The 22,761-nt window shown below is 41.6% G+C and overlaps 4 protein-coding genes across 10 annotated transcripts in view; 2 read left to right on the forward strand and 2 right to left on the reverse strand.

Moving 5' to 3' along the window:
• Positions 1-9,572: 9,572 nt before the first annotated feature.
• The window catches only part of LOC117141986 (supervillin), a 101,404-nt gene continuing 88,215 nt past the window's right edge, over positions 9,573-22,761 (forward strand). For all 7 annotated transcript variants that reach the window (XM_033305800.1, XM_033305801.1, XM_033305802.1 and 4 more), the window contains exon 1: positions 9,573-10,375. In XM_033305800.1, coding sequence (XP_033161691.1) covers positions 10,361-10,375 — 15 coding nt within the window. In that variant the 5' untranslated portion in view covers positions 9,573-10,360. The remainder of the gene's footprint in view (positions 10,376-22,761) is intronic.
• On the forward strand, positions 10,855-11,267 carry LOC117142001 (mitotic-spindle organizing protein 1). The gene has a single exon (XM_033305850.1). The coding sequence runs from the start codon at positions 10,953-10,955 to the stop codon at positions 11,202-11,204; it is 252 nt and encodes an 83-aa protein (XP_033161741.1). The 5' UTR covers positions 10,855-10,952; the 3' UTR covers positions 11,205-11,267.
• LOC117142000 lies at positions 11,216-11,830 on the reverse strand. Its single transcript, XM_033305849.1, has 2 exons — positions 11,514-11,830; positions 11,216-11,452 (listed from the first exon to the last, which is right to left on the reverse strand). Exons 1-2 carry the CDS (start codon positions 11,796-11,798, stop codon positions 11,336-11,338), a joined length of 402 nt encoding a protein of 133 aa, XP_033161740.1. The 5' UTR covers positions 11,799-11,830; the 3' UTR covers positions 11,216-11,335.
• On the reverse strand, positions 11,885-12,615 carry LOC117141997. The gene is made up of 2 exons (XM_033305845.1): positions 12,091-12,615; positions 11,885-12,034 (listed from the first exon to the last, which is right to left on the reverse strand). The coding sequence occupies exons 1-2, from the start codon at positions 12,556-12,558 to the stop codon at positions 11,885-11,887; spliced, it is 618 nt and encodes a 205-aa protein (XP_033161736.1). The 5' UTR covers positions 12,559-12,615.

Raw genomic sequence — 22,761 nt, forward strand, 5'->3', positions numbered from 1 at the left:
TTACACGTTTTACCGTTTTATCTTAGATTTGCGAGGGCGGATTATTATGTTTTCAAATATATGTACATTCCAAATCAAATTGATTGTTAATGAATGCTTGTCGAACAAAAAATATCTTTAGGTCGGCCAACTTGAATCCATGTGGAAGTTATAGTTGAAATTTAAAATGTTCTATAAAACACATTTCTCGATTTTTTCTAAAATATATATCCCGGAAATATTTAGTTTAAAAATTCCTCGCCAATTGCAATTTTATTTTCAACCGCTGAACGCCGGCGCGCCTTCCACCCAAAAATCGTTGTAAACAATTTGCTACGTCGAAATGTTCACACATAATTTCTTCATTATGCTTTGGCTCTTTGAGTGGTTTTCCGGCATGGGCTAAAATAGCATTTTCCGACTTTTTCTCAGTTTTCCGCCCATGTCGAGTGAGAGAAAAGCTCTCACTCAGGGATCGCCTCAGAATTTGTTGGCCATTGGATTCCTCCGCTGGCCATTTAGTTCTGCTTTGGTTGTGTTCCCGGTCGCATCGCGTTTTCCCTCGCGTTTTCCGCTTTTCCGTCGCGGTCTTCGGTGGCTTTCCACGCGTTTCTATCCCAAGTTCTAAGCAAATCTCTTTGGCTTCCGAATCGAAACAATCCCAAAGATATTTCAGTAATTTTTCGGTGGATATATCGTGAATATCTGGGGTATTAGCCACTACTATCTGATTGTTGGGGCGGCATCTTTACTGGCTAATTGGATTGCCCACAGTCACAACAACAAAAGTGCAGACAGCGAGCTGTCACAACAAATAGAAAAAGAATAAGGCTAACGACTCCGGTTAACTTCGCCGGTTGCACGCGTGTGTTCCCCTGTGCCTTTCCACTAATCAATATAGTGGCATTTGTTTTGCGCGCGTTTTACTTTCTAACATACTTCGGACCCTACTTTTTACTTAACCCCCCACTGACTGCGGTTTCTGTGACAACATGAGCGGCCTAAACAAACCCACCTGAAAGGCCAACCCCAAACGGAACGCAGAATATATCGTTCAACTTTCTGTTCTGGAATGATGAAGCTCGGCATGTTGTAAATGCTCGACAGTACGCGCTATAAGTGTAAGTTCAAGTCAACCCACATTTTCTTTGGAACTGTCCTCTGATTAGGAGCATAATATTATTAATAGTCTACAAATTAAGGAACGCAACTGAATATTGCTTGAAGTCTATATCATTTTTGATTTTATCCATGATCCAATTTAAGATCTATATGCTCTTTTTCTCTCTGTGCAATTTCCTTGTTTGTTTATAAACATTTCGGCACATCCGTTGGACCGACTATTACATCAGCTGAGGCGGGGAGGTGTGGCCGAGGTCCACTTGTGTGCGTCCATCATGATTCAGATTCAGATTCGGATTCAAATCTGTATCTACTGTATGCGCTAGCAACTTGTATCTATTTGGCAGCCGAATCTCCTGAATCGTTTTTCACCTCTGCCGTTCTCCGCTGGCGTGTGTTTTTCCAATAGTTTTCCTCTAAAAATGGATCAGTTCGTCGGCAATTAAGGCCCCCCAAAAATAAAATATATGTATTCGGACTAAACTCATTCGTTCGTCTAATATGAATGAATCGATGCTCCACATAATTTCCCCTGAAAGTTTAGGCTGTAGTGGAATTCGTGAAGCTGTATATCATTCCGGCGGTTTTGGAAACTAATAAATGGGAATATTTAATATTTCCATCTTGATGAGTAATGAATCGAATAGTATACCCTGGATTTCGAGCACATACCTTGCGCCTCAAATGCTCTTTTGTACTTTCACTTTGCCTTGCGGCACTCGTTAAATGTATATTTCGAGCACAAATGTCAAATATCGCTTTTTAAGGGTCAGCGGCTAAACATTCTGCTCTTTGCATACTTATTTTTCAATGTTGCCCATTGCAACTTGGCAAGTTGGCCAACGAAAGACGCCCTTTGGCTCATCGGTGGTTGGTTGTCGGATGGTTGAGTCATTCTCCATTAGGGGTTGAGTGCAATTTCAAACCCCACAGATAGTTGGGTCGTAAATTCTCTGACCAGACTATGAGCAAACAAATTGCCGGCTTTCTTTGCAGTATATAATTTAGCTTAAAATAGTTTCTTTCCATGAGCTTTTTGATTTATTTCCTAAAGCGCAAGTGAGGCGCAAATATGAAAATACACATTCATTGGGTTTATTTTGATTTTGCTCGATTTCGAAGTCAGATACTTTTATACTTCTGTTCTATTCTGTTCTCTTTCCATTCGAATTGACGTCAAATTGTTTATGCAGGCCATGGGCCGTTTAGTTGATGGCCGGCTGGTTTATATGTTCTCTATATGTGGATATCTACCTATATGTATGTGCTACTGTTTGCCGATATTGCGATTTCTATATAGGGAAATTAAACGTTCCGATTCTCAATGCAAGTCAGGATTTGGCGACTCGAGGGCGTCACAGATTTGCGCGTTCGAAACGCGACTGAAATATTAATGCACCGCCTGCCTTTTCGCCTGTTTTCCGAATCGTTAAATACACATTATAAGGCCATATTCATTTTTTGGCTTAAATGGCGTCGCGCCGACACGCGCACTTCCGTCACCGAAATGTTTTCAGAGAAAATCCCAAAAAACAATCGCCACATATAGAGAGAAACAAATACAATTTGTTTTTCGGGCGACAGAGTAACGACATGGGGGAGCAAGTGTTTAAATAAATTGTGACAGATTGTTGGGGGTGGCACTTGGACCGCATTCAATAGCTATATAATATCAGGGTCCCTTTACGATAAGTCGCGTAATTTTAGCTCGTTAAAATATGAAAAATTGTCTGGCCAAAACAGAGCAAGACGGTCAAGTCGGGTATAATGGAACGTCCGCAAAGATTAATGAAATGCGTTGAAATTCTTGGTGTAATGAGCCGTATGAAATTGTTAAATATACTCTTGAACAGTACAATGATCTGCGGATAAAATATATTATTGATAAAGAATGTGCATTAAATGTGCATTGTATTAATAAAATTTCCTAAGATCTATCGAAAACTAAAGTGAATTCCTTAGAATAGAAACTTTTGTATATATTGTTTCTCATAAGAAAACCCCAAACATATTTTAAAATGTTTTCGTAGATTTTCAAAACTGTCTTTAAATAAATTTTGCAGAAAGAATTCCATTAATTTAGTAGACAGACCGACAGACAGATATAGAATGGACAAACAACAGCGGGATAGCTAAAATAATCCGCCGATCTGACGACATCGGTGGCGATATAGGAAGGCCTTGGTGAATGTTGCAAAAATACGAGCACTTTTAGTTAGTCCATTTGGTTTCACGTGACCCTGAAAGAGCAAAATTGAGCATGAAATATGGCTAACTGGGTCAGTACAAGGGGGCAACATGGGTTGACTCAATTTCGCGGACATTGAGGTCGGGAATAGATAGGCCAACCCGCTGGGAGCATGGCAACCACCCCCATTCACCCAATAAACAATCCAATTAAACAATTGCCAGGGACAACGAGCGATATCCCAATGCGTTTTGCATTGCGTGTGCTTGTTTGGTGGGTCTTAATGGGTCAAGTAGGTTCGTAGTATCTGATGGATAGTTTCCCAACTATAAATTTCTTTGCCCTATCGGTTTTTCTCGGCCCGTTCGATGGAGGAAAGTGAAAGTGCGTCGGGCCAACCAATTTAATGTACATTTGTGTTCATTAATCTTTGCTTTTTTTTGGTTTTTGCTGTCCGCCGTTTTTTGCGATAATGCTTTGATTGTTTTGCTCCATGTGCGACTGCTAAGGTTTGATTGATTTGGCGTGCCTGGCGAAAAACTGGAAAAATAGTAGTTTCTTTCTTCATTCTGCGGTCGGCCGCAAATTGATACAAATTAACATTCGGCATACCAAATTTGATTATGAATTTGTTAATTTTGGAGCACTATTTCTGCGATTTGGGCCAGATTTCACACTAATCCGATTTTAGATCATCTGGGGATGAGAAGTTAATGCGTTAGACTTCAGACAACTTAATGACTTTGCTTTGGGCCACAGCACATTTAAGATTTCTATTTGTTTTCACCTGACTATGATAAATGATCATCGCTGTTTGCTTAGCTTGACAGATTGATTGTCGATTCAGTTCTACTGGTTTAAATGAAGAAGTTTCTATTTTTGTTGAGCATATTTTTGTAAAATATCAGGTTAGTGGGGTTCCTACAGTCTTAGTAAACCATTAACAAGAAGAACCCTACCAGGAAATGAGCTTCTTGTGGTCTAAACACACAGCAAAGCAAATGATCGACATTTCTGGTTTTCAGTTGCCATTCTGTCGTTCCGTTTAAAATGCCATAATGCTCGGAGGTTTCTCCCCAATTTGCCCGCTTATTAGCTGCTCCTCAGATCCCAAAAACCTGGCCGAGCAATCAATCCGGCTGTCAGCATATGGGGACAAGATTGTTTGGTGCTCTGTGGGCTTTTGGTATAATTACGTTTGGGCAATTGTCTGTAACCCAATTCGAGCTTGGCATTTCATTCAAGTTCACATGCAAACACGTTTGCTGTTACTCGATATCGCTGCGTGGGTTGGAAAATCGTTTCGCGCCTTGTTTTTCGTTCCTCGACAGAAATGCAGAAAAGATCAAATTGAATTTGCATGGAGCCGAGAGCCCTGGAATACACGATCGTTATGTGCTGCGCCAGCCATGTAATTTGAATTGAAGAATGGTGATTATGATATTTGCATATAAGTTGGCAATTAATTTGCAAACACCGCGAGCGGCACTCCCCTCCGTCAGACGTCAAGGATTGGCCATGCAGTCGCGGATTAGGGTCCGTCATAGGAATCAACATAAAATAGGCAAACAAATTTCTCGAACTGCGTTCAGCCCGAAACGTGCTTCTCCATGGCATTCTTTTCACTATTATACACATATACGTCTACTTTTTATTTTTCCACAACTTTGTCTAGGCAAACAAGAAATCCGTGGCACGTGAGCATTTTACAAATGAACCGAAATCGTCAAGAAAAACCAAAACCAGAAATAACAACATCATAGGTGCGCACCTACAAACGCCAGATTTCATAAAAATACATGAGTAGAGCCCATAAAAAAATTAAAATAAAAATCAAAACCAGCAGCTGGATAGGTAAATCTTGTTTTTTTTGTTTCGTTAATATTCAAACGTACTTTGCTGTCTCTTCATATCGATGCGAACGTTCTACGAGACATACGTAAGGTTTAATGGACATGACTTTGGGTAGGGCAGATTCCTAAGTAGTAGGTGAATGTGGAATTCCCTCAACTTCAAGATTTCATCAACGAATTAGTTTCTTAATTTCTTGTTGCAATTCAACGGAGTATCTAGTGTAGAGTACTCGTATTTTTCCCCAACTATAACCCATCATAACTTGAGATCTGGACGTGCTGTCGATGCGGAGCGGGAGTCGGTTCTCATTTAGATTGCATCTGGCATGACGAACGGACTCGAAGTCTGGGCTATATTTAGGCGAATTGCGCATTGTCTTCTAGTTTCGCCGTCGAGGTGCTGATATAAAACGCCCGATTAAATTTATGCGCACACCATGGAATGGACTGCGCTTTTCCCCAGTGATTTATGCCGCCCGGGCGTGGCAGCTCGATTGGGTGGGTGCGGGTGCAGTTGCTCAGGTCTCAAATACCCCGGCACTGCAGCACCCACCCAATCCTCGAGAATTTCTTAGTGGTCAGATGGTTGGCTGGCCGGGGGTCTCGTTACGTGACCAGCTGGAAAAAATGCAACGAAATGTTTTCTTTTTTAACTGCGAAAGCGAAAATCGAAAGTGCCAAGTGGCAGATTGTCGCCGGTCGGCTCCTTGGATTGAAGCCATCTACTCCTCCTTCTTTTGATCGCCAGTGGCTGGTCGATTGCCGCATTACATCATCTTTCTCATGGCGTATCTCTCGAATGGTCGTCTGCCGGGCTGTAAATACCAAATATAATTGTTTAACTGTCCATAAAATTGAAGAAGCATAAAAGGAGACCCTTTTCTGCGTCTGCCAACGAGCGTCCATTGAACTTGGCGCAGAGTGGGTCTGTTGGGCTCCAAAAACGCCTCAAAGAGATATCTTTGAGCGGCCTCAGACGAAACGAAATTTCACACCAATGTGGCAGAAAGTATCTGCTGGATTGGTGGCTGCCCCCGACTACCTGACAGTGTCCCATCCATCAATCGGTGGAAAAAGATTGCGCCACAGGTCAGCAGGTGTTTGAGTTGTTTGGGGGTGGAACTCATAGGCGTAGAGCCAGATGATCTGCGGTTTGTTTTCCTTGAGAACCGCCAGTTGAGACATCAGAAAGGTGTGGGAAAATGAGGGGAATTGCATCAAGGAAGCTGCATGGTTAGATCAGGGATAATTGGCGTGGGAAATTAAGGTATTACTATTATTCCATATATATTAAATGACCATAAAGGAAACGATCCTTACATTATGCTCTACACTACTTATATTGGAGTCTATTACACCCTGAGGATTGAAGGAATCTTAGGGGCAATAAATAACTAATTACAATTGTATAATTACCCAAGTATCTGGAGCAAAATTGTTAGTGAGTTGGTTTCCTAATCATTTCGCTTAAACACCAGATAAATACGGCACGAAACCGAAACTCTCTATTATATCGGCAGTTCCCTTTCGCCACATTTCGCCACATTCCTGACCATTAACTGCATTTGGTTGGCCACAAAATCTGTCGCCATAAACCGAACGAACGTAAGCCTCGATGGAGCAAACTTGATTTATGAGCGATTGCAGTTGCAGATACATATTTCGCTATCGCCGCACTCTCACTCTCTACTGGTCCATTCGGAAAATGGCATGTCAACGGAAATTGCTTAATCATTTCCACGCATATCATGTACACCTCGCATATGACTAATGCCATCTGTCTGCGATCTTCCTTTCCGCGCAGGTAAGTTTCACCGATATCGTTTTTGGGCCATAGGCAGTTAAAGGAAATCATTGCGTAAGTCAATAAAAAACGGAGTTGATTTGTTTACTTAGGACTTCCCCCCCGGGGAGGAGTTGCGTAATCCCCGGTTCCTGCGAGGAAGTGGCTCGTTAAAAGGGAGCCATTAGCATGTGCAGTCTGAAAAGCGAGGCGCATAATGGATTTTCCAATCAATGCAGCCCATGATTATGCTCACCAATGAAGTTATTGGCTCATTTGGTCAGGCGGCTAGCGAAATATCATAAGTGGAAAATGAACTGAACGGAGATACCCTCCACTCCTTGATTATCGTGGCCATCATACAAACATATCTCCTTCACCACCACCACCACTACTACCTGACCCCTTGTCGCGCCTAACGATCTTTAACCTGGCCAACAACGATCCCATCCCATCTCGGCCCAGACAGTCTGCCAGTCTTTTGTTGTTATTGATCGCCGTGCTGCACAGCATTCAATCGTGCGTCGAGTGAATTTGTGTCTTTGTATCTTTGCATCGCAGTACCTTTGTATCTGGCGAATGCATTTCGTTGTATCTCAAGTGTCTGGGCTTGTTTTTGCCAATGTTTGCCCGGCTCATTTGCAAAATCTGCTGGGTAATCAGACACCGGCTAGGGATGTCAATTAGCTTGTGCGGCTGCTGTTTTGCCAAGTGCGTGACCATTGAACCTGCATTTCCCATTTCCCTGCTGCTTTAAGTGAAAGTGAAAATGCCAGTCGTTCGTTGAACTTGCTGGGAACTTGGCAAAAGCAAAGCTCTCCCGCCCCAGAACTAATGGAAGATTTCATATCTCAGCATTTATGGCCCTTTGCAATCTCAGTGTCAGACTCTAGGAGTCTAAAGCAGACAATTTATGATACAAATTAAATGCATGGAAATTATGATGAATGCGAGGCGAAATTTATGCTGATGACATACCCAACAAAAGAGCGCCAATCCGCCCAGACTCCTACGGCTTCCCAAGCTCCTCCTGCCTCGCCTGCTCCTGCTCCTCCTCGTCCGCTTCCTGGAGGGCAGCTCCAATCAAGAGCCAGACGATCCACAGACAACAAATCGCCGAGTCAAGGAGTTTGCGGCCCAAGTCGTTTGTTGTTCATGGATACACGATGAAAACGATATATTGCATTGAACATAATAATATATTCATAATATGAATATTATGAACGATAATATGTGGCTCTCTCTAAATAAGGATTCATTTTCGATTCATTTTACACAGACCAACTAAGATATTTAAACTTACTAAGTTTATTCGTGCCACTTTCTCTAAGTGTATGTCTGGATCTGGTCCTAAGACCCATTGCCTCCCGCCCCTTCCTTTATGGTTTTTGAGCAGCTGCATGAGGGGCGGGGTGGACCAACGAGGTGGACTCCTTGTGGCTGGCAGCCTGCCTCTAGCCGAAAGTTGTTGCGTATTTAAAATGGAAATTGCAAGTTTTTCGCTGAGCGTTCCCGATGTCTTTTCCCCGTCTCTCTTGCTCGCTCGTCGGCGCTTTTGTTTCACTTTCGTTTGCTGATTGCAGGTTTTTTGTCTTAGCTCATTTTGATTTTATTTCTCCCGTCTTATTCGGTGCATTTATCACGGTGCCACACATTTGTGCCACAAGATGCCAGAGAATCGGGCAGGCATGGCCAATGAAATTGGCCGCAAGTTTCCTTTTCATTTTTATTTTTTATACTTTTGCAAATTGAAAGCCGATTTCAAGGGTGAACGATTATTGGCCAAGATACCGCACCCCTTTCGCCTTGGTATTTGGGTGAAATTTCTTCACAAGATGCAGATCCATCCGCAGTTTTGTCATCTCTCGCTGGCAGGTTATGAAATATTTCGCAACAATTTCCTGTTTTTCTTTATTTCACTTACGCACTTCTCTCCTTTGGCGGAGTTCGGTGGGTTTCTCGGCCGATCGGTATTAATTATTATGGTCTCGTTTTTTTCGCCTTACGGATTTCTGCAGCTTTTATTTTTAATGCCCGGCGAACCTGTTGCAATGCGTTCCACAAGCTGAGACTTGCGCCTGGGTGTGGAGAGATGAATAGTTATGAGGTTTTGGGTTTGGGTTGCATATGACTGGGCTAGGCAATCTTGGTTTTCAAAAGGGTGCCTATACACACTTTCCTTAATACTATTTAGTTTTATTTACTATCATAAAAGTACGAATGATCCACCTCTAACCCATGACCAACTCACGTATGTTCGCCCCATGCTATTCATCCCTTAGTCTTTCCACCCATTTAAATCATTTAGCATTCATTAAGCCCAATTTCTGCCCCATCCATGGTGCTCGGAATAATCAACAAATTAACTAAATTCCTAGTGGGCGCCTCCATCCCCAGAATAATCCGAATTCCGAAGTTGTGACATCAAGAAATGTCGAAGCGATTTCAAGTGCAGCCCCGGGAATCTTGGGAACATAACCGAACATTCCCAATCGTGCGCAACCTGTTTGATACGGCGGCTATCAGAGATATTTCCAAACATGTTCGAAGCGAACCTCATGATGAGGTTGCATGGAATCCATAAGATACAATCCACAAGCTGCTTTGCGGCTACAGCCCAGCGGAATTTCAGTTCAGTTCGCGCTCAACTCACAGACACGATGGTCATTCAAACGCGTTTACGAATAACAATTTAGAAAACAATATTCAAATGACAAATACACTAAATATGCACTAAACCACGCACTAAACCTAAACCCACGAACTGTACATATTTGTGTAAATAAATAAAGCATAAACAAACAGCGAAGAAAAACCTCGAAATACCAAAAGACCGCTCAAGTTCCCATACATTGAGCTGGCCAATCGTGTTTGAAAATATTTGTTTGATCGATTTTGTGCGGTGTGAACACCTTGCAAAGGCATTTGCAAACCTATTGCCATAGCAAGCAAAGTGTGTTAAGCAGGGAAACACCCTCTGAAAAGTTTATGTACTACCCCTTTCGATCGGGCTAATTTCACTGCCACAAGACAAGCGAGTTCAATATCTACCCCACTTGCCTTTCATTAATTTTGTGTTTACGTGCTGCTGACTAATTGCGTTTATATAGCCCGACTATATACAACTGTACAATAAGACACGGCCAACTGTTTTAGTTTGAACGCCTCAGTTAAAGCTGCAAATTGCTTCGCTACCAAGTGAAGTTCTACATTTTCGCAGCGAAAACGTTTTTCAATTGATTTTCATTGAGTGAAAAAGTCCCGAGATCGCCTTCTCTTCGGTTTCCAATTGATCGCAATTGCACCAGACCCATAAAACATACGAAAAGTGAGCTGCATTCCAAGTAGAGCAAGACAGTAACCACTTCATCATCACCACATCAGATGCTGCATAATTAGCATTCGTTGTGCGGAGCGTCGAAAAAAAAGCGGAAAATGTATCTCATACAGGTGAGGCCAAGCGATACAATAGATCCCCCTCTCACGATTAAGTGTTTGCTCTTACTTATCACATGCTGGCGGCACTGCACTTGCCGACTGAAAAAGATCTTCATTTAAGCGTTTTTTAATTGTCCGCCAGCTGAGATTTGAGATTTCTTCAGCATTTACAATTCTCCCCTCCGCTTCAAAATGGCTGTGAGAGGCACGCATCTCTGGCGTATATAATTTGTTTAATTTGTAGCTAATTTATCTTTCCACTTGGCAGCGGGCAGATCGGATGGCGAGCGAATGGGGGTTCACTGGAGCAGGTGCCTCATTACTGAACTTTGAACTTGAAACGGTGTTACGATTTACAGCTGGCAATGTGGATTACGGTTAGGCATCGGGGTTCGGGTTAGCAGAACAAATGTGCCAGCCTGGGATTATGAAGGGAAATCAAATATTCTGACATAGCCACGATCATTAATCACTTGAAAATTATACATTCAATCGATTGGTTTTGAGCTATCTGTCATCATTGCCCCTAAATTATTTTGATATTTATTCAGAGTTCATATCAAGCTATATCAAAATTTGTGCAATAAGTATGTCAGAACAACCGACACAACATAAATCCGACGATCGCTTGACCATCCTGCAAACCATATCGGATGTACTGAACTCCGGCCTCAGCAAAGAATCCCTTAAAATCTGCATCGAACTGGTGGACAATGGTGTCTCTGGTGGCGCACTAGCACACGTAATCCAGACCATTAGAAGGGAGGCTCAAGATGATGAAGATAAGGAAAGTGATGATTCCGGAGAATCGGATGCATCAACAGACTCAACTTTGTACTAAATGCATATAAAATGTATTTTTGTGTTTATATTTTGAGTTTGTTAAATTAAAAGTTCAACTCTCCGATGGTCTGTTTCCGAAATTTGTAAGACGCTGGTTCTTGGACATCCATTGCATGATTTTTGAAGGCTTCAATTCGGGCCGACTCTATTTGCATTCATCAATCGCAAGCGACTGGCATTTCTGAAAACGGTATATGTGCCGGCCAAGATAATGAAAAGCTGCACCACTTTGGCTTGATAGTAAGTCTAAGATGATAATGTGTTTAGCTAAAAACTTTATGGCAAACCGAAGCAGCAAACGACTCACCTGTCTTATGTAGATGGGCAATGGAATGTGCGATCGATGAACATGGTAATCCATTCCTCTGAACAGCCAATAGCCCGGCCACGCCCCCAAACTGGCGAAAAGAAATGGTGCTGCAGTACTGTAGGCCTTTTCAAACGATTGCGAATGCACTAGTAAACGTATCTCCTCGCCAAGATTATGCATCCGAGGTGGGTGGGCTCTTGGCTTGGTTGGTTCCTCCTCCTTTCGCTTGAGCCTCGTCAAGAACTTCTCCTTCAGATTGCCGTAATAATTTTGGATGCCCATCTTCAAAAGGTTTAATTTTCGACCGAAAGTTGTGTATTGTGTGTGTTTAAAGTCTGGACAGAAACATATATCAAGGCTTACCTGAACTAAGAGGAGTCTCCGATGTCATCTGTTTCTTCCTGATTATTGTGCACAGTGTGCATTTCTATTGGTATGCCGGCAGGTCGACCCATTGATATCGTGAACAGACCAGTGGCTAAGATGGCCAACTGCATTAGCTTGGCCTGTTGATAGGTCTGAAATGAATAGTTTTTAATGGGTTAATTGCACGGTAGACTGCTGTATTTCAAACCCTTTGAATGTAAAAAGCGATTCTCTCCGTTTTCCGTGCGGACTGCCAGTTGTAGCCGCGCCAAATCCAAAACGCTGGCCAGGACAAAAAGCTGACTTCCAGATAGGGCATTATATCCATTAACTTCTTCGACAGACCCTGCGGGGCGTTGCGATCTACGAAGTTAACAAACTCTAGCTCGTAGTTTAAATGTGAGGCTGTTTGTTCCCTGAACTTTTGCAACTTGACATCTGGGGTTGGAATATCACCAGAGGTTAGGGGTTCAGTGGTATCAGGTGAAGGGCGTTTAGAGTCCGGCTTCCCAGTTTCCGGATTCCCAGTTTCCTGGCTCAAAGCTTCTGGTATTTGGTTTGCAGAGGTTTGGGTTTCTTCTGCGTTCTCTACATTCTTAGGACTGTATACCACCGCTGCAATGGGGGAAGTGAAGTTATGAAACAACTCGGAGATCTTCTGGAGCAGCGAATCCATGCTGAAAAGCTGAACTTTTTAACTACTAATTTTCAATTTTCCCTAAGGTGCCAAAGCAAACAAGAAAAGCTTGCTGGGTTGTTGGTTTCGTTTGAAAAGTTCAAAGACTCGAGGCAATTGCATAAATTATCGCCTTAACTCGTTCGCTCATGCGGGCTTACATTTGTTTTAAACTAATTTAGCCTATTCATTTTTCTATTTTCCGTCTTTTTTATTTGGGGGGCCCACAGAAGCCGCAGAACAAGCTTCATTATTGCCGGACTGCGGGTGCCCAAGACTCGGGTTCTATAGTAGAGTCTATATGGTGTGCCGAAGTGGGTCAGTTGGTGCAGCGGTTCATGCAATTATAAAGCGCATATCTACAGGTTGCATACCAGATACCTCCACTTCCACCTCCAGCTCGACTGCGACTTGGGTCCATTGTGTGGCAGTAGCCAACTGCTAACGGCTTGGACTACGGCAGGTGTCTCCTCAGTTCATTGTGTGTTTTTGTCTTTCCTCTGGGTCTTGTGTTTTTCGGTTGAAAATGTGGCTTACCTTCGACGAGCATTTTTGTGTGCCAGCTTCCTGCCACTATCTGGATTCTGTAAACTAGTTTTGCTCTCGACGGAGAACGCCTAATGATCAATGCATTTAATCAAGTAAATTACGAAAATGCCGAACGAAAAACAATTTAACGGTGGATAGCATGGAGTTGTATGGCTTATGCCGATGTATCTCCATAGACTCGCTGGACAAAGACGCACCTAATGAAGTGAAAATCTTTGGTTCTATTGTGATAGTTCTTTGATTAGCGGACTTCGTTTGGAGTATTCTTAAGCCACTCCTGATGGTTCATCGATCATGTGGAAAGTTGACATCTAACACTCTAACAGTTCTCTGCATCTGCGGATGAATTGAGAAGACTTAGAATTGATCCACTTGCCCACTTATTTACCTGAGCGTATCAGAATTACCATTTTAAAGCCATTATTTCTCCCCGTTTCCAGCATCTTCAGGCCAAACTACTCAAGCGTTGAGCCCGAATGGGGCTTTCATTCAAGACGCTTTGAAACCACAAATTGCATTTCTACGACTTCACACAGATCGATTCCGAAACTCTGCGTCCCTCAGTATTCTATCCACATTTCTCTGGAACAACTGCCTACACACAAAAATGCCTCTACCCTTTTAACTGTTCAAAGTCAAGCTCAATTAACCCAATTTCAATTTGGAAAATGATTTACAAAAAGCCAAATAAATCGTTTTGAAAGTCTTCGGCCTGTTGTCAAAACACTCGAGCATAAATCAGCGCCACAACGAAATTTCTTTGGCCAAAACGCCAACTCGCTTTTGGGCCCACCTGCAATTAGTGTGCTCAGGTGGGTGTCTCTCTTCTACTCTCTTTCACTCCCCGAATCGTGTGAAATTGCAAATTTGACTGCGGTCAATGTTAATACATTTTTCGATAGAAACCATTAACTGGTATCTTTACTGGTAAATTGTATAATCAATTGACGGCTGTAAATGTCTGGGTTTCTGTGAAAGGTCTGCTCGTGCGACAGGTGACGACACTTCAGGTGTCAAGTGCGCAAAATTCGCTTGAGATTGGTTACCAAAAACGGTTAAATTTGATTACATTAACGGACGTTGCTTAATTTCAGTGTTTGAAATGGTTATGTACGTTTTTTCGAGTGAAAACATTTTATAAAGAGAATAAATCTCGGATGTTGTAGAAATGGTTGAATGATCAATTAAAGCGACCATATTAATTTATAAAGATTTGCCGCGCTGTGTGCTTGGCTTAGAAATCTGAGTTCATAAAAGTAACCTATGGCCATTATAAACACCACTTTACATCTAACAATCCATGGGTTTCTTGCATAAAAGCTTTTAAGCCGAAGACTATCTAAGAACTTTTCAAACCCGGCTCACCTTGACTTTCCATCAAGCGCTAATCTTGATCATTTTTAACTGCATGCCCCTTATCCACTTTGGGCTACCGGCCTTGTCAGAGAAGCAATGAATCTTCAATCTCGTGAGCCTGCCTGCAACGGCAAAAAGCCAATCCCCAATCTTTAGTGCTCGCATAGCATGCCTCATCGTTCTTCTCTCTGCATTATTATAAAATGCCGCATCACTGGCCGCCAATCTCGACTAACCCATCTCCAAAGAGGCCCGCATACCGAAAACCCGTGCATATTACTCAATTTTCAATGCTCAGATTTCGGACAGACAGCGAAAAAAACAAAGGGCGAAACGAAGATGCCACACCAGACTATGCTCGTATATAAACACAAACAATGCCCGGAGTTGACACTTTGACAAATGATATTGTGGCTGAGTCGATAAGAACTCGGAACAGAAAGCCTCATACATCAGAAATGCGACATATTTTTATTCCAAGATTTTTTTTTTTATTGCAAGAGCCAACAAAAAATTGTAAAGTGAATGTGATGCTTAGGCTATCGCTAGAACCTTGGATTGCCGTTACACTGGGTCAACAACTTGGGCAAGACGAGACGATCTATATTGATATTGATATGGATTTGCTCCAGATTTACACTTGAGCGCGTCGCTGATCCTCAAATGTCGTCTGTGGTTTTGGATTCGAATTGGGATGGGTTCGTCTGGGTGCGTAATAAGAGCCTTATTATAGGAGTCACTGGCCATTTGATCTTGGCCAGAATAAATCCCTGGCTTAGCGCTGTGGAATTCTGTTTGTGTTTTGGGCGAGGCTTTCATCCTCTTTGGGATTCCTTTTTCTCTGGGGTGTGGACCATATAATTCCGCATTCCCCTGACATGAAATATGTATCAATTTAATTACCTCGAGGTCCTGAACACGCAATTAAAGTTCAGGAAACCCTTTCCGAACCAACCCTAAAATACCTTTTTACCTTCGTTCCAAACAAACATTTTATGATGTAGCCAGAAACAATAAGACGACACACCCACACCAACTACCTGAAACTAGAGAACAGGATTCTGTAATTCCTTGAAATGCCAGGCTGAAGAAAGAATAAATACTATACGGTTTTGATTCCTACCTGTTTCTTTCTTCGCTGGCCTTTCTTCTCGATCTGGGAGGATGATTTATCTTTGACAAACTCATTTCATGCCCTATCAATTGGGGAAAAGAGGAAAACCTTTGAATTTGAATATTTTACGGAGGTTCAAGTTCATTGCCTTTGAGGCGTGGATCATAACCATTTGTTGAGATGTTTTTTTTGGAGGCGTAAGGGTTTTTACGGGTCTTAACATTAACGTAGCGAATCAGGCGTATATATTTCCCACCTAGAATCGTATTAAAAGCGGAACTCACGCTCCAATGTAATTCGATAGAGCCACGAGGAAAACTTGTTTTCGTGTTTTTCTCCATCGATAAACTTGGCATGACTGAGGCCACAAGTCCGAGGCAGGCATTACTTTTATTGTTGTTATGCCTCTATCTATATTTAATTTAATCGATGCAAATGCTACCCAATGACCTTCAAAAGTCTGCGAAGAAATGCGTTAAAAAACATTACCTTAAGTACCATAATTACGTTCGATTGAACCACTCTACTCCTCATGCCATGCCAGTATTTTTTGTGTATTATTAAGCGAAATTATTGGCTGCTCGTCTAATTGCCGCACGTGTGCCAGCTGGAAAATAAAATAAAAAAGAAATCACAAAATGTGAAAAACGTTTCATATGCTGATGCTGATGGGCATGTCCATGTACCCATGACACATGCCAGGTGGAGCTGCAGCTGGATCGGGGAATCGGGGGATGAGGGCAATCCCCTGCGTCTGACATTGATGAAATGGGCTTTTTATGGCCATGTTTTTGGTGCCCGAGAGTTGTGTAATTGTTGGCTCACGTTGAATGGCATGTCGAATGGAGTTTCGATTCTTTTTCCTTGTTATTCAGATAAAAGCGAATAAAAGGGAAAAGTTTTACTCTTCAATGTTGTAACTAAGTAAAGTGTATACTATACTATACTAAAAGTGTTGGCTTGTTCTCAGCCCGATTCCAATTGATTTTATTATTTCACGCTGAAGTGCGCACGTCGTCTGAGTAAATGAAATTTGTTACGTGATCGTCGCTTACGAAGAGTAAATCTTTGGCATTAAGTGGAAAAATTGTGTTGTAAAAAGTAGATGGAAAATAAAATGGAAAATTACTAGAAAAACCACTGTGTGGTCCACTGAGTTAGATTGATATCTTTAGATTCAGAAATTAAATTGAGTTAAAACTCGGAATCGCAGCGTTTTCTTCAGCTGTTTCTACTTTATTGCACAATTGTTTCTGCAGTATTTCGAGATCGTTTTACGATGCAATTTGCTTTCATTGCACTTTTCTTTGGCTCACCACCAACAGTTTGTTAAAATCCGATTAAAATCAACTGAATCCATATTCGTTGCTCAATGCACTTATATAAAGAAAACAATTTTCCAATTTTGATTGCTCTTCGGGGTTTCGGTCACTCTTTCTCATCCATTTCGGCTCAAGTAGTTACCAAATCCAATTAAGTTCAATAACAATTTGGTGGGCAGGAAGAAGACAAAACAAACAAAATCAAATGGGCTGCTCTTTAATTACTCGGTTTAGGCCTTAGTTTATTGCTCTTTATCGCAGTCCCTTTGCTCATTTGGCCATTTGGTCATTTAATTGAAGCCCCTCAGGGGCAAGTTCGCTGATGTATCTTTCTATTCGATGATGTTGGCTACTTTTATTGTCAAACAAACAAACACCAATCGATGACACTCTTTGGAAGTGGCGGCTTTTAATAGGTTTAAGCCCGGGCAAAAATCGATAGTGCGTAAGTGCTGAGTTTTGTGTTGACCGCTGCTGTCTTTCATAAAGAAGAATGTCAAGAGGCCACAATAATTGCAACTAATCCGCAATGAAGGCTCGAACCTTGGGCCACAAAATCTAGACCACCTGTCATGTATCCATGTGCCAATGTACCAATGTGCCAATGTATCCATGTAGCCATGTTCGCAGTTTGTTTGGCATGCATTAACTGTGAAGATTGAAAGTTTACCATATAATTTCTCGACTAAACCGAACCGTAATCACTGTCCGTTCAATTGCGGTCTTTGTTGCCGAGCGGAAATGTAAAATGCTAGCTTCCGGCTATTTTTCCCGCTCTAAGGATGTTAGAAACAGCTTCGCGATATGCGAAATTAATTTAATGCCTTTGGTCTAGCATGCAAATTGTCGGCTTCCTTCCTATTCGTACTAGTCACTTGTCTAGCCAAAGTCTCAAATGATGCCAAACTTGGCCTTGCCCTCGGAGCTCGTAAATAACGAGAACTAACTATTTGATTCGGCACACATAGTATAAACGATTCAACTAATTCAAAAGTGATTCATTCGCGAAAGATTCACATTTTTCATCCGCAAATCTCAGGTGTATATACAAACTCAAAGATTTTGCCGGCATTAACTAAATATATTCCTATGCGGTCTTTGCACATATATTGTATAATTTTTGCACATCTAGATTTTCTGCCAAAGAAATTTCCTCTAGCTTTTAACTGAACTGTCTGTCAGCAAAGAAAATTGAAAAAGAAATAAACACAAAAATAATATTTTGAAAATAAGCACTGAGTAAAAATGATCATTCACTGGTTTGTGTAGAAAATCAAATACATTTTTGACACCTTACTTTTACAAGGAAGAACTATACCCATTGTTTACTTCATTAATCACACAACTTTAAATGTAAAATATTCATTACCGAAAAACCTATTCATTCTTCATCTAACACACCTCCAAAATAATTACGTGTGCGTTAAATAAAAAAATAAATACGCTTCAAAATCTCGTTTGGCTGCCGCTCAAATTTTGTGTGTACGCATTATAAACAAAATGATGATGTGAATTCTTTTTTTTGGGCCATGGCAAAATCCATTTTGAGTATTTTAAACCCGAAAATATTACGGAAATAGCTGAGTAGCGCAAGAAGATGCACGTTTCATGCGTGTTAGCATATAATGTACAATTTTCGAACAAGTGCCTTTAGCAATTCATAATTAATTCCGGCATACGCCCCGTTCGACATTGAAGTTCGGTCTTACCCGTCGATTACCTCCTTTTTTCAGATGGCTGGGTCAAGGTCTTGGGACTGAAAGTACTCGAGACGTGTTAATGGCTTGTTAATCCCACAAAGCAGCACAAAAAACAAGTTCAGCCGCTTAAAGCGACTGCGAAGCGTGCAAAAAATGCATTTTCTGGCTCGTCTCGCAATAAAATGCTCCGCTTTGTGAACTCTAACAAAGATCGCTGTCTGTGTTTATTTTGAAATCTTTCCCCAGCCGTTGATGTGATTTTCCCTACAAACCCTGAATGATCGTTAAAGTTATACGTCTTTAGTCACTGCCCACGCAAAGCTAAACAAACTTTTAATATTTCCATTAAAAGACTTTGTTCTGTCTTTTGTGTCGACAGAGGGATACGAATTCTATAAACAAACATACAAATTAAGGCGTTAATGGCATATCCATACTGAATCAGAAAATCAATTTGGGCTAAAACTTAAGGTGCTAATTAAACTCACACTTTAAGCAAGAACTTATATTTCTTTTAGAAGTATAACTCTACTATCTTTACTATTACCAATTTCTTCATTCATAGTCTTCAATCTGAGATATAAGCTCGGATTGAGCCATCTCCAGTGAACCTGTTGCTCCGATTAACATTTCATTCATCCAAAACGAAATCCCAAATCCCACATAAGCTTACGCAAAAGGCCTTCGAGAGTTTCGCGTAATTATGCAGATTGTGTGTTTCCCTATCGAATCAAAGTTAACTAAACGCTACAAATTAGCCGGCTCTGCAGCTCAATCTGTGATCCCCCTTCCCAGAAGTTGAATTTATAATCGGACACATAATTTTCATAAATTTAAATGCATACTTACCACCTGCTTGTTAGGCTCCCCAGTTTCCCAACGCACATTTCGTAGCAATTAAAAATCGATTTACATGTGTGTGTCTGTGGATCAAATGCTGATTTCTTTGGCTCACACTCGAGTTTGGGTGAAAATTAATGACTTCCAGTGAAAGTCGGTTTTGTATAACAAACAGCAAGAAAGGTGAAGTGTAAACCAATAGGTAAAATCGGGGGCCCACCGGCCGACTGCCCAAGATCTCCATGTCAAACGCGGCTTTTCTGGGAAAAGTTCAACGCCCCGATATTTGAAAACGAAAGCGACAAGTTTCGTCTGTTTGTTATGTGTTATGTGTTTTTTTTTCGTTTAGATATGCAAAATATTTTCTCATGCGTTGGCCACGCAGAATTTTTATTTTCTTATGAAATTACAGCAGCCACAAAACACTTTTAATGCCGGCGGCTGCTTTCAAAAATTGTTTTTCGCTTTCATGGTCTGTTAAAGTTGTGAGCTGAGTGGCGAAAAGTTTTGAATCTATGGAATATAGAAATTTTTGAAAACATGTTTTGGCCAAGTGGAAAATTGCTGGGGTATAACAAGAAATTTGTGGACTAATTGTAGGAGAAAATAGTTGTAAGCAAACAATTTCTAGCTGAAGAAAAATGATCAAAATGAACTTTTAGAATTATATTCCGCTTCCATAGGATTCTTGAGTAAACCCAAACCAAAAACATAGCATATCAGCATAACAAATTCTCACATATTTCGGCTCCGTCCGACGTGAAAAATGAACAAAATATGCATAATTTGAAATGCGAGGAAGGCTGCAGAGCGATGTTAGCTGAGCGTACTTCCTGGTTCACCCGGCTACCCCAGAGATACTCCTCCCTTCGGCGATTCCCGCCCGAAACAATGGGAATGTGGCAACATCAGCGATATCACGCACTAGTCATTAGCTCGTCGGGATAAACAAACATGCTGACTTGCAGCCAAGAAGTGCAACACGTGCTGTGCATAAATATAAATAATAATAATAAAATCCGGGAGCGGGGGAGTTTCAACCGGAGTTTTTCCAGCCGAGTTGGTCAGTTCTGATGGCGTGTTGTTGACCCCGCGTTTTCGAGCATAGAAATTAGTATAGATTATGCATGCTCGAAAGCCGAACCGCTGGAAGACAGAGACATTCGCTTGTCGGGGGCCATCCCGAATGAATTAGAAGTGGAGCCAAGTGGAGCCCAACCACTTGTTTCTGTCAGCCCCAAGACTTGAGCTCCGCGCAGAAATTTCTTAATTTCAGCTCGGCATTTGAGTTTTTTGCGGCTTTTTTGCATAATGTGTGTGATAAGCTTGGGGGATTTTCCGCTCTGACACAGATATTTCAACTTCTTTTGGCTGCCGCAGAGATGCTTTTGCAAGCGGATGTGGCAGATACTTAAAACGGTATTCAAACAACGCTGCCAAGTTTATAAATACACTTCACTTATCCCTCGAAATGTACAGCACTTACCGCATAAATCTTGGCAGCTTTGAAGTCGCCCCACGAGCAGCGATAATATTAAATTGAAGTCATTAAACATGTAATTAAAATTCGTGTTTCAGTTCATTAACTTTTCGCCGCACAGCTGCGAATAAGGAGCGAAACCGATTTGAACTCATTTTTATTGAAGCGATTGAAGCTGGGGAATCCAAGGTTATCCCAGTTTGCCCAGGTAGTTCTCTACCCCAAGTTCTCGAGGATTGCGACCCATATTGCCGCGTTCCTCGCTCGTCTGATCTTTCCCCAGTGTATATATAGCAAATGTCCGACTATAATTAGATGGAACTCACTTCACCCACTTTCGAGTGCACTTTAGTTTCGCCACCGACTAGATCTTCCGCATAGCTCGGGGCTTGTTTTCGATTTTCCAAGCTGTCTAAACAGTTTTCCTACCTTTGGACTACAGATAATTGCATTAGCCATCGTTTTATATACGAGCCGAGTGAATCATTCGGACATATTTATGTGACACAAGTGGAACATCTTCGATCAGTGTTATAGAGATGCTATTTTCGGGAACATTCATACCCAGAAGTTGGTCACATATTCCCTTCGCCTCTCCCGAAATTAATGATCTTGTTAATCGGGTGACAGAACCACAAACAAAAGGTGACATACACTCATACAAATAGTTGAGTGAAATATGGTCTTAAAGTTCTAATTAATGAATTCAATTTTATTTTTATAAGAATTAATGGTGAAAAATCCATAATCTAGTCACAATACTTTAAAAACACATTTCGAACTTGGGGTAATTTATTTCTGAGTGCAGCCTGTGTTTTTCCGCTGGAGGATGAATGTATGAACCGCCTTCACCTGCAGAGTTTTCCCTGCCCACTTAATTGAATTGTGTATTTTCGGCCTTAATTAAAATGCCCGAAGGCGGGGTAAAAGTTCATTGACTGCCCGCAATCGTAATACACTTTTAATGATCCCGATTTGGGCAAGCTAGAAAAATCAATTTAGTTTCCAGTTTAGCTGTTTACTTAATTGAAATTTAGCCGACGGCCAAGGGACTAACTAAAGGGATTTCCTCTAGAGCACCGCCTCTCTCGCCCCAACCATGTAAAACGCACTCTTGGGAATGCTTCACCCCATTCGTCGGTTCTCTTAAGTTCTATAGGTGCTCTTCTGCCCATTTGGGGAGCTTCTTTTGGGAGCTTTTTAGTCGCCTGCGAATCGATCTTCACGGAAAGTTTTTCCTTAGCCGTAATCAGTCTAGAAAGCGCGAGTGCTCGTGACGGATCGGATCGGATCGAATCGGACCCCGGATTGTACCTTCTATATACCTCGATCTATATCGCGCGAATTTATTTCCACCCAGTTTGTACTTTTGCTGCCTGTTTTATTTATAAGTTTTCTCAAATATTTCTCGTTTTGCCCGTCTTTTTTTGGGGATTTGCCATTTGAGTTTCGGGAATCTCGTTCGGTTTCGCATCTGGAGTTGTTGCGTGTGCTTATTTATAGTTTCCCCAGAGATACAATCGCACGTTTGATATGTGTGCCTATTGTTGTTTGGTCGGCTTGCGCCATTGCGTATGAGTGATTTGCGTTGGCCATCTTACCCAGCCGCATATGATTTTTACTGGCACATTGCCCGACATTACGCAGCTGTTTAGGAGACCGTAAATTCCCCAGTCAACGTTCTCGTGTAATTTACATAAATATAGTCTAGATCAGATTTTATAATGAGTCTCTAAAAAGCGATTGTGAATCACGCCGAGGAACAAAGATCTTTGGGGAAGTCTTGCATATATTTCCATCTGTAAATCAAAGTTGACAAGTGAGCGAACGGTGGTGACCACA

Source organism: Drosophila mauritiana, chromosome 3L (genome assembly GCF_004382145.1).
Source record: "Drosophila mauritiana strain mau12 chromosome 3L, ASM438214v1, whole genome shotgun sequence".
Lineage (NCBI taxonomy): Eukaryota > Metazoa > Arthropoda > Insecta > Diptera > Drosophilidae > Drosophila > Drosophila mauritiana.